The following is a 12,131-nucleotide window of genomic DNA, read 5'->3' on the forward strand; positions in this document are numbered from 1 at the left end:
CTTCCTTCTTCATGAGAGTGGAAAGACTGAACTTTTTTTTTTTAATAGAGGGAAGAGCTTTGGAAGGCTGTGGACCGGGCCCGGACCATTTCTCTCCAAGAGGAAGTGGTCCTCGAAGCTGCTCGCTTCTTTGGCATCTTCTTAGACTGCAAAGTGGATTGGTACCAAGGCGGTTGCAGGTTCGTACAAACCTGTAACCAAGGTGCACACAATGGGTTCATGCAGGTTCCAATCTGAAACTTGCAGTGCCAAGCAACGAGAATCTGGAGACGTCTCGAGTTTCAGTGGTAGCGAGAATACAGTCGAATGTCTTTGTAACTGTGCGAGAATTAAGTTCAGAATCGGAGCGTAAAACATTATAGCACGTGAAACCAAAGCAAGCTTACTTTGTAGAAGTTTTTTTAAGAGCAAAACAAAACAAAACAATGGCGCCAAAGCCGGCACAGTAATCCCGCGTTAGCCAAGCGATGGAGGCATCACTGTATCGGTAAACTTGGAAAGTTACGCCAGGTGCAATGCACAGACATTTTTGTTTAACCGCCACTTGGGGCTCATTATGGCCACTGCATCTCGCTCGGACACGGGCAGTGGTAATTTACGTTTAACCGATTACTTCATACCTTGGAAAGTTGTAGTAGTACGGACTTGCACCTTGCGAGACCCTACACTTCATTTGACACAACTGATTGGAACCATATGGAATCGGCCAAAGGTTAGACATGTCGTCACCAGGGAGGCGTGCTCTCCAGCTTCCTTTCCCACAACTGCACATTACCAGTTGTGCAAACACGAAGCTCCGACAGCTCCTGCCAGAAAAGAGGACGTCTTTTTTTTTTTTTTTTTTTTACCGAATTTAGTAATGCGAATTAAGGCTGCGAATTTCTGTTTGACTGCGATGGACTGTGCAAAGATCACGTGGAACGGCCTATGACGAGGGACCACTGTTGCCACCTCTCGGCTAGCTTTTGAACCATTTCTATCTGTACTAGACAGACAAAGTCTTGCAGTAGTTGCGAAATCAAATATATGCACTACTCGTTTCCCACTATAAACTGTCTCGGTTTACAAGGGGAAACAGTCTTGGCAGAGCCTATCGCAGTCAAACAGAAATGAGAGAAACCAGCCACAAGGAAGAAAGAGAAACAATAAATGAAGTAATGATTGAAAACAAGCGTGTAGGTGAATCGATATGAATACTTGAAAGGATAAGACATTGAGGACAGGGACGGAAACAGGACTTCTTTCATTAAGCAACATAGAATGGCACAAAAATATAAAACCGCCCCCCAAAGGTTTCAACATTCTCAAAGAAGGAAAAGTGGAAAAGCCCCCCCCCCCCCCCCCCCCCTCCCTTCGAGAACATTGAAACCTTTGGGGGGCAGTTTTATATTTTTGTGCCATTCTATGTTGTTGCTCAGTGAAAGAAGTCCCGTTTCCGTCCCCATCTTCAGTGTTTCATCCTTACAAGTATTCATATTGTATTGAATAAATGAAGGCCGAGATTGCAGCCAGCCTTGCCTCGTGTGCATAGCAATCAGGTGCTTGTTGGCAGAAACTTTATTCGATAGATTCGTGCTCTCAATGAGAAACTATGTACAGCAGACGTCGGCTTGTGACAGCTAGTGGTCCTTGTGGCTCGAAATGGTTGCCCTTACGAAGCTGCCGAGATCGCTCTTGGTCGCCTTGCATGCCCACAACGGTCGTCCACAGAAAGCCGCCCCCGGGAACCGGCACTAGGGGGAGCTAACGAGCGGGGGACAAACCGTCAACATATTGCACTGGGACAGTCGTTAGCTCACCGCCAGTCCTCGCACCCAACTCTTCAACATTCTTGGGGGGCAAGGTTGTAAACAAAACAATCGTAGCGGCTTCCGCAATGTCGAGAAAACTTGTTCACATGGGATGTGCAAACTGCAAAAGTGGAGCTAACAAACCGGGAGGCCTTTTGTGGAGCAATGCAGAAAATGCTTTCCTGGGATATCACTTCTGAAACAATTCTGATGAGAATAATTCCAGAGGGCCGTTTGAAATTGCAGCAGCCCTCCTCAAAGACCTCGCTACCAGGAACAAGCCTTGCACAGAGACGCGGCGACCGCGCCAGGTGCCGACGACACTTGGTGACACCCGACGCAACACTCGGTTCGCCTCTAAGAATGCCATATCTCTTCAAACTGAAACCACCTGTCCAAGTGCGCAAACGTTATTGGCACGAAAAATGCCCAGCGCCACAACGTCGTTACCTCCCGAAACAATGGCGATGTTGGCGACTCCACGCAACTTCCTAGAAGAGTGCTCGTCCTCGCAAATCACCTCGAAGAGCTTACTCGACAAAGGCGCTAGATGTGCCACCTGGCAGAACCAATCCAGCGAATCAAGTTTCCTTTGTGACACTTTTCCCGAAAGCAGCTTTGACTAGGTTTTCAAGACGGCGGTTTCCCCCTTGGAGGTCCTATGAAATACATTTTATTAACATTTGCTTCGAGCACAAGTCGAGCGCCTGGAGTTTTCTCCACGACGTCGCACAGTGGCCGTGCCTCTTCTCAACACAGCTTTTAGAAACGAGCTCAAACACAGCAATGCCAAAAACTTCCAAAACAACTCGAGAATCTAGAGTTCCCTCCATAACAACGTTGACCACCAAAGCACTGCTCGGGTGGGCAACTCCAGACGGCATCGCAGGGAGTCAGTTTCTAGGAGCTCGTGCTCGCACGGAGCAACATCAGTTCCAGATCCACGTGCACATCTACAGTTCGTAGCAATGTTGCCCACCAGAGCACTGCTCGGGTGAGCAACTCTAGACAGCATCACAGGGCACCAGTACCTCTCCACACGGAGTTTCTAGAAACTCGCACCCTCGCGGAGCAGCGCCAAAAATGTCCGAGCAACTCTGTGACTCAAACACTGTGCAAGGAAAGCACCGCACGGGGACGACGCCTCCGTCGGGGCTGCCCCCGCAAAGAAGAAAAAGGCTTCGGGTGCTTCCGGCGCCGACAAGGCGGTCACGAGAGTTCCGGCGGTGCGAGGGGCCGTCAACTGTGCGACGTGAACACGCGTGAGAAGAGGTTCCCAAACATGCAGAGCAGTTGCTTGGGCAGGGAGCACACTTCCAGCTGGGACACCTTGCGGCTCCAGTGCTTCACATAGTCCGTGCACGGGGGGACACAAGGTCAAGGAGAGCACGCTTTCTCGAGTGAATGTTGAACAAACTGGGCCATACATGGTCACATGCATAACTACCAAAAACAGCATAGTACTTTAAAATCTTTCAGGGTGGTACTCCAAAAGTTTGGCAAGGTGCCACATTTTGAAAATATTCCGTGAAAATAACACAAATTATTTTGTGAGAATAAAACAAAATATTCTGTGAGAACACAACTTCTCAATCACTTCTCTGCACTATTCCTTGGTAAAGTTAGGCTGTCGAGTCCACTACGCCAAAACTAAGGGAAAAGGAAAAGCAAGTAAAGCTGCATGCCCGAGGAAACGGCAGTGCCGTGCGTCTTTTCTGCAACCACGTGACCCCTAGATAATGTGACGGCGTTGGGTTGGCTTGCGACGACCTGCCACGCGCACCCGCTGCAGGCTGACGTTACTTCCAAATGGGACTTCCATCGCTTTTTCGCACAATGACTTGGGAATAAAAGTGTCCTCGCGGCTTAAATTTGTCGGTGAAATACGCTGGGCAGAATTTAGTTGTCTGGATTCTAACAGCAGCTACGTCATTTTGATGACAGGCATAACACATCTCTACTTGGAACGTGCCACCGAAGGCAAATATTTCAAACAATAATTAGCGGGTTTTAAGTGATTTGCTAATTATAACCTTACAACCTCCACCCGACATCCGCCGCATTATCCTGAAGAAATAATAAATTTTTTTCCGGTGCCCTTTTTTGTGCAAGTTATTCTCAATCATTAACCCTGTACCCTACAAAAACATAGTTTTTTTCACCACAAAAATAAACTTATACATCGTAAAACGTTCGGTCTCCCAAAATGCAGCGCTTGTAGTCTAAACCATAATCTAAAGATTCAGAACAAACCGTTTCCTTATTCAAAAGTTATAAGCATGGTGGCCAAAGGATATAGAAAGGTCCAGGGGGGATGGCCGCCGTTGAGGTAGAGCACGTAGGAGTAGCCGTCCCTGGGTGCGCCCCTCACAGAGTAGTAGAGGGGCAAGAACGCATGTGGCCGAAAACGGCGGCGCTCGTAGAACTGGATGGCGCACGTGTTGGAGGCCAGCACGTGCAGGTAGACCGCCTTGCAGGCGTACGACGCCCCTTCCGAGGAGGACAGGTGCGAGAGCAGGCTGTCCAGCAGCAGGGTTGCTATGCCGTTGCGGCGGCACTCACGCACCTGCGAAGAAGCGGTGATGACGGTCCTCACGCAAAAAGAATGGATCGAGAGCTCTTTTGTAGCCACCCCGTCCTACGTGAACAACGCACCGTGCATGCGTCCAGCACCTGCTCGGCACAAAGGCCGAAATAGGTCGAGCTCGCACCCTCCTATGAACGCTTTCGGGAGAGGTCTGGCCATGTCGCGTCCCGCTGACGTCGCACCGTTCGTTGTCTATGCTTTTTATGCTACACTGCGCCCTACGCTCTATCGAGGTGAGCGACGTAAAGGATAGAATCTAAAGGTCTTGTATTGGGTAAATACAGCTCTGGGAAAAACAAGCTTCTATGCGGAGCGCAAGTTTGTCCACTTCTTGCATGAGGGTTGCAATGATGTCAGAATGCCAAGCTCTTATTAGCCGATTGAAAAAAATAGTGGGTAGACCTCAGGGCATCTAGCATTCAGGTCTACCCACTACTCTTTCAATCAAAGCCTATCGGAGCTCGGCATCGTTCTGACATCACTGCAACTCCTGCGCAGGGAGCAGACGACTTGCTCTCCGCATAGTTTTGATGTCCTCGCCAGTAGGAGGTGTTGGACCAGTCCCCCCCTTTGCCCGCACTTACCACACCGAGGGTGAGGATGTAAGCGACCTGCGCCGACGGAGAGAAGTGGGCAGCCAGGAGGCCCAGGTCCTCGCGGCTGCAGAGTGCCTGGGCCCTGACCTCGGCCACGACCAGGCCGATGATGCGACCGCCCAGCATGGCGGCCAGGGCAAAGAACTTGCGGTTGGAGGTGATGTCCTGGTACCAGGCGTCCGGGTACTCGATCGGGAACCAGTCCGTGCACAGGCGCTTCACCTCTGCCGCGTCTTCAGGCCCCAGGAAGCGCAGCTGCACGCTGCTGTCTATGCTCAGGGGCACGGGGCCGCGCATGCGCACTCCCGCACCCCGCACCGCCCCTCAACCTGCAGGCAACCACAGCGGTGTTTTGTTTTTTTTTCCTTCCTCACTCGCAATGAAATCCCTAGTAGCAACATGGCGCTCTGTCCAGCCCCATTCTTTGTGTTCGCGCTTTTTTTTTATGTCAGTATGTTCGGCGGCTACGAACTGTCCCAGCTATCGACCTGATTAAAATCCCACCATAGGTCACTTGTAAGGGGGAGGGGAGAAGGGGCACGGTGTGCGAGGTCTTTGCATCTTTGAGCCCATCCAACACGTGGCATCTTCTGTTAACCCAGGTGGGAACCAGTGCAGCCAAAGCTGGATTATGGAATTGGCCCCAGCTGGAGCTAGTTGAATCTAAAGTTTGGTGGTTTTATGTGCCAAACCAATGAAGGGCACCTGGCTTGCTCCGGAGGAACACTGGGGAATAATTTTAACCGCCCGGGCACCGAAATCTCTGCCCTCTCCGCAACAAGCCTACGTCGCATTGTAGTCGCCTCGACCGGGGCTCGAAGCCACCGACTGGCCCACTTCCGTGTGCCACTGGACAAGGGACATAGTGTGCAACGAGAGGTGACCAGATCTTTTAGCCCACCCAACTCTCCTGGATGTCACTCCGACAAGGAACAGTGCACGACTTGCCATGGTCTGTACTCCCCACCCCCGCCCCCAAAATTTCCTACACAAAGCACACAAGCTTACAGTATGCAGCTCCCCAGAACCCTTCTCAGAAATATGTCGCACCCCTAGATTGACAATCCTACAGAAGCCCCTAGCACATGGTCCCCACACCTTGTAGCCCACCAAACACTGGACATAGACCTTGGGCAGTCGCCTGTTCAGCCCGGAGCTGTTCATGCTGGAAGAGTTCGGCAGTCTTCTGAAGGTGTTGACGGGCTACAGTCGCTGGGAGGATGAGAGGGGGATCGGCGGCCAAGAGTACCGATACGTTGCAACTCGGAGAGCGTGGAACAAGCTCACGCTGCAAAACCCAGGCATCCTGGATTCAGCCCCAACCCCCGCCAGTTTCAGTCTAGATGAGCATCGTGCTGGCATGCGGTGGCTCGTCACTACTATGTGATGCACGTTAAAATCCCCAGGCTAACAGTCGTACTGCACTGGTTAAATACCTCATTTTCAGCGGAAACACCAGACGCCCACTGGGGCTGACTAACTATACGTGCTGTCTAAACATAGGCGCAACAACATTATTTTTTACTGACTCTTTGCAGCCACCTGTCTGGCCCAGCCCGGCAGCTTAGAGACAGTTTTGATTATAGTCTCTCACAACGCAAGGTCTGTACTAGAAGTTGCTGCACCTCCAAAAGTCCTGGCTTGCATGCTGGAGGCGCGAGCGAGCGCGTGCTTGTTTGTATGCAGAAAGCATGCCTACTGCTCTTGATGTCTTTCAGCCCTACATCTATCCAGCCAATGACAAGTCCCTTTTTGTACGTCGAGAAAGGCCCCACGGACATTTCGAAGGCCATATAGCGGACGAAGTGGCAGCCTTTAGACCAGGGGTGGGCTACGAAACAACCGAAAAAGACCCTGCGGCAACACAAGGCTGTCTCGCAGCCATCGCAGGCCTCAGGCAGAGCTTTCAATTGCAACAATAGGGCCCCAAAACTTTCCAGAAATAAAATGTGAAACAATGCCGAATCATAAAACAATACTTTGAAAGCCATACAGTAACACTGGTGACGCCGCGCACACACTGCAAACACATATCTGGTTTCTTCTGCGGATCGAAATATGGTTGACGGCAGACTTCGCAAAGGGGCAGCATAGTCCCACAGGTAGAAGGTATTCTGGATTAATTTAGTGCTCGTAGGTTTCAACACAACAGGTGGAAAAGCGATCCGACATCCCCACGAGGACCACAGTACGTAGAGGTGCACACGTGCTGCAAACTAACTAGTTTCTCAAGCATACAGTGTGCAAAGCACATGGTAGTGCCGCCAGCCTGTTTCCAAGTTTTATGAAGATCAGTTCGCTTTCTGTCGGATTCCCAGTCGTTTGGTTTGTTGTGTTCTTCCTTTTCTAGTGTTCCGGGTTTTGCCAGAAAAGCGTATGTTTTGAGTGATCCTTGAAACATCTTTCTTTTTTAGGTTTTTGGGGGGCACTGTCAATGTGAACAGTGCTGAAAAAAAAAAAAAAAGTATTGTTTTTATTGTATAAGAGAGATCACTGCTTCTCAGTGCTATTATAAAGGTTGCCTTGTCGTACTGCCTATGGCATGGGATTCCCCATTTCTCTCTCTCTCTCTCTCTCTCCCCCCCCCCCCCCCCCTAACATTTTGTGTAGGATTTGATGCACATATACAAGCCCTTTAGTAATCAAATAAACTTCATTTGTGTTCCAGACTTTGTGTTTGTCCGTCCCTTCTCGTCCCAGTCTCGGTGTTTTTAGTCAAATGTAAAAACCTGCCCGCGATTGCAAAGGTTGTCTGCGCGGGGAGCGAATCACCGCTGTCCGGTGGGAGTCGCGCGGGGCTCGCCAAATTCAATTTCCCGCTGGCACATGAGAACCGTCGTCCTCCACGCTTCCACACTAATGAATGAATTTCCCCACCGCAAGGGAAGTGGCGAGCATCACGAGTTTCCTTCGCTTCGCCCAGGCCCTCGGCTGCACTGAGTAGGGCGCTGGCCTCTCTGCCTGCGTGAGCTTATAGCTGAGCGCGTACGTTAGAAAAAAACTCGCGTATCACTCGACGCTCTGCGCGAACTCTCGGAAGAGAGAGAGCACGCCAAAGCACAGCGGGTGTTCTTCGAGCGCTATCTGGCTCGCTTCCCAAAGAAGTTTTACGCAGTAGTTTTTTGGTGCTCGATAGTTATCGATCTTGGACTCGCGCGACTCGTAGTTATTAATGCGGCTCGGGGGTTTCCTCCGAACATGGGGGTCACGCCACATCAATCACGAGCCGCTCATTTCATTTTCTTTTTTCTCGGTTGGACGGAAAATGAATGGGCATCGAAGCTGCGCCGAGAGCACTTGGCAACACCGAAGGTTCGGCGCAGCATGGGCACGGAATTCATGGGAACTTGCAGCGCAACTCACCGGTGTTAGCGAATGAGGATCATAAGGCCCCGCGAGGTGCAAGCCCGGGAAAATGACGAAAGCGTGGCGATACTTCCAGCTTTCGAAAGCAACAATCGCTGCCGAGCATCTCCGATTTTGGTGACTCGGTGGGGCGGAGACGCTCTCGGGCAGATACCAAACCAAACTGCTGCTGCTCGGTGGGTGGACGATCGTAAGGGCACCTGCCGAGGAGAAAGCAAAGCAGACAAGAAATCGCGTGAAATTTTTTGTATTAAACGATTCCTCGACGACATTATTTTATAATAATTTTTCAAATTTTTAAAAGTTGTCTCGGTAGTGGTGATGTTTTTGCAATTAAGCTTAGGTAAAATGAAGAAGAAAAAAAAAAACGTAAAAAGGAGGGAGTGGCGCGGTTGGGCGTGGTTGTAGTGTCATTATCATCGCCATCGTTGTTATGCAATAGTATTTTTAGCGGGAAACTCGAAGTGGAGTTACGGGGATAAAAGAAGGCAACATGAGCGGCAAAAAGGACCAGGAAATATGTTTTGTCCTGTCCTCGTCTTTTTGACGTTCATCTTGCTTTCCTTTATCCCCGTCACTTTACCAGCACGGTTTCATTTATTTTCTTTATTTATTCGTACACCGCCTCAAGACGGAACAATAAAGCGGGGATCGAATACGAACAAAACAAAATGAGGCAGCGAAATCAGAGCACCACTGCATGGCCCCAGCGCCCTGACCGCAAGCTTCGCCGCTTCAAACCGTCGCGTGCCCGTCAAGCTTCACTGCTTTGCACCGGAGTGCTAGGAGAAACGGCTGACGTGCCAGAGCGTCTCCGTTGGCTCGATACGGATTTTGAGGTTTCATTTCTTCGGGTATAAATTATAAAAAATTAGAGTTCCACTTCCAATTTTAAAGAACAGTAAAAACAAACAAGAAAAAAACAAAAAAACTTCAAGTTGTGTTTAAACTATGTGTTTAAACAATGTTACATCGTGTTTCAGTGCCAGTGCGGTTTTTGTTTTCTTATTACAGATGCCTAAATGTTTTTCTTGTAATAAAACTGTTCATTTTCATAATTATTCTTCCCAGAAAAGATTTCCAACCATGATTTTTGAACTGCTCATACTAAATTCACATAAGATGTAAAATGTTTTTAATACAAAAAATTAACTGCCAATTTAAAAAAGAAAATAATAATAATTAATTCTCTTTCTCTCTCTTTCTTTTTTTTCATATTGAAAAATACTCGAATTCAATTTGAGGTAAAATTGTAATATTCGTATTTAATTAAAAAATATAAAACATAAAATCGCACTTTTTTCTTTTTTTTAATAATGCAACGCAGGCGGTGGCGTCATCTGCTTTCGACCGACCGCTTGCTGTGCCTATTGGAAGATGGCGCCACGGGTGCAACTCTCGGCTGACTCGGTCATCTGCGTCGAAGCCGGTCGTTGACATTGTGAAGAAGGTAATGCGCTAAGTCCTCACAAGAACGCCGTGCATTGGGCTTTCACGCAGTAAAATCAACCACTAATATAGACCTCTGATGAAAGTTTGAGTTCATTACACGAAGTTCTTAATTTTTCCAGCTAATTTCAAAGGGAGCCCTTGGAATCATAACACACTGTATATAAAAGTTTCACCAGCAGGTTCGGCCAGAAGTAATGATGCAGGAGCTACAAGCAGGGGCGTATTCAGAGAGAGAGGGGGGGGGGGGGGGGGGGGGTCCGGATGTTTTGACTCCCCTCTTGAATTCTGCATGTGTAAAAATTAGGGCGTGGAAACGGGAAAGGGGGGGGGGGGTCTTAAACATACGATACGCTGACCAACACCTGCCCCCCCCCCCCCCCCCCCCTCAAGAAATACCTGCGTCCCCCCCTGGCTACAAGGCAGTTTCTACATCAGCATGATGCTCTCAAACGCTGTTTGTTTCCTCATGCGCTCACCGGAGGAAATTCCCTAACGCAGTAGATTCTAACCAACCCTTAGTACCAAAAATACTCATTGAAATTACTCTACCAGACAATTCACGGCGTGATTTTACATCAACCGGGAGAAATATACTTTTGTTGAGCGCGTCGGTGATAAGGTTAAATACTAGAAAGAATAATGCACGAAGGACGGGCAAAACAGCACATCATTCGACTTGCGACGCACCCTCTACGGGAGAAATACATATCATTTTTGCGTGTTATAACGTGCTCCAGCATTCAGTTTTCCCTCGCACTCTCGAACTGGAATAACCTACCCGCTGAAATAGCAAACTAGTTCTCTAAACGCCCTAAACTGTGAAAAACAAAGAAAAGAACACAGACAGAGAGACACACACACACACGCGCGCGCGCGCACACACACACACACACACACACACACACACACACACACACACACACACACACACACACACACACACACACACACACACACACGCGCGCACGCACACACGCACGCACACACGCACGTACGCACGCACGCACGCACACACGCACACACGCACACGCACACACACACACACACACAAACGCACTTTGATGTTGAGTGAAGTTTCATTTTATTTTCGCTCATACTTCTTTCACGTGTGTGGATGATTGGAGAACGCCACTTATAAACGGAATCGGAAAGGCTTCAATCGAATGACGAAGCAGAATCTGTCAATAAAATACACACCTCTGCAGCTGCACGATCAGCCGCCGCGAAGCCACGCATTTCTATGAAGGAGCAGCATTATTCTCGAAGCCGGCCGCCATCTCAAGGGCACAGTGCAAACAGAGACAGCGCAGTGGACGGTGAATCACAAAAGATTGTTCACGTTCAGTTGAAGTAACTCTACAGGGGAGCATAAGCAATTGCGCTACATTCGGATAGATGGAGCAGAGTTACGCGTTCAGCCATCTTGAAATTCAAAGTTATGCGGCAAAGGCACTCTTCACGCGTGCAGGAACCGTGCTTCGACGAATGCGGCCGGAAGATTGCGCTCGTTCCTTCTGTTCTCATTTTGCCGACCACGTCGCATTTGATTGTAAACGTGCGGGAAATATTTCGTCGAGGTTTTGAGAAAATGCGGCAGGCAACACATGGCACGCAAATAAAATCTGCAGTAGACTTCTTCTCAATTAATTCAGCTTAGTGAACAAGCACGCCGTTTATCGTATTGGACTCTGCCGATGACAATTACTTACCGCAGTTTTTGTTACAATATGCACACTAATTCCGCCTACAGGCGTCAAATGTCGGGGTTGTGCTGTGACATTGAGGTCCCAGTGTGCATTGAATACTAGCTGGCTAGCGTTAACAACGGACTATGAATCGGATTTACGTACACGTGTTACTGGTCATCTACTTAAAAATAAAAAAAAGAAGCTGAGTGCCGAAAATTCAGTGTTAAAAATAAAAAAAAAAAAGCTTTTCCGCCAGCCCAAAGAAAAAATATTTTATGCAATACATTAGCTAGGATACCATGGTTCTGTGCTCTCATGGCACCGGAAGTGAAAAGCAAACTAGCTTGTGTGAGTGCTTTCTTTATGTGGATAATGTTTTCCCCGCGTTTGTGTTTATGCGTCAACTGCGTCAGACGCTGAAGAAAGAAGTGTTCCTGGATCTTTACTGCACACATTTTTGCATTCATGCCACGACGAATTTCAGAGAAACGGATTATGTACGGCTCCATGCAAAGGCAAAAAACCTGAGCACAGTTGACCAATGGCTAGTTGGCGGCTAGCGGCACTGCTGAGCGGCCGTAGCGAATGCTTTCCTGCACAGCACTGGATTTTTGTTTGTCACGTGATCGAATTTGGCGAATAGCGGCGCGGC

At 48.9% G+C, this 12,131-nt stretch overlaps 1 protein-coding gene across 1 annotated transcript; it reads right to left on the bottom strand.

Moving 5' to 3' along the window:
• Window positions 1-1,539: 1,539 nt before the first annotated feature.
• On the bottom strand, window positions 1,540-8,544 carry LOC8050820 (N-alpha-acetyltransferase 60). The gene is made up of 4 exons (XM_029987365.3): window positions 8,337-8,544; window positions 4,962-5,302; window positions 4,088-4,356; window positions 1,540-3,147 (listed from the first exon to the last, which is right to left on the bottom strand). Exons 2-4 carry the CDS (start codon window positions 5,268-5,270, stop codon window positions 3,030-3,032), a joined length of 696 nt encoding a protein of 231 aa, XP_029843225.1. The 5' UTR covers window positions 5,271-5,302; window positions 8,337-8,544; the 3' UTR covers window positions 1,540-3,029.
• Between the last annotated feature and the right edge of the window lie 3,587 nt (window positions 8,545-12,131).

The sequence above is a fragment of the Ixodes scapularis genome, unplaced genomic scaffold, assembly GCF_016920785.2.
Source record: "Ixodes scapularis isolate PalLabHiFi unplaced genomic scaffold, ASM1692078v2 PGA_scaffold6__148_contigs__length_123643588, whole genome shotgun sequence".
Classification (NCBI taxonomy): Eukaryota; Metazoa; Arthropoda; class Arachnida; order Ixodida; family Ixodidae; genus Ixodes; species Ixodes scapularis.

Coding starts and splice junctions, on each gene's coding strand:
- LOC8050820 (XM_029987365.3), bottom strand. CDS start 5,270: ATGCGCGGCCCCGTGCCCCTGAGCATAGACAGCAGCGTGCAGCTGCGC. Junction 4,357..4,961: donor ACATCCTCACCCTCGGTGTG/GTAAGTGCGGGC, acceptor GCTTCTTCGCAG/GTGCGTGAGTGCCGCCGCAA. Junction 3,148..4,087: donor CATCCCCCCTGGACCTTTCT/ATATCCTTTGGC, acceptor CCCCCCGTGCAC/GGACTATGTGAAGCACTGGA.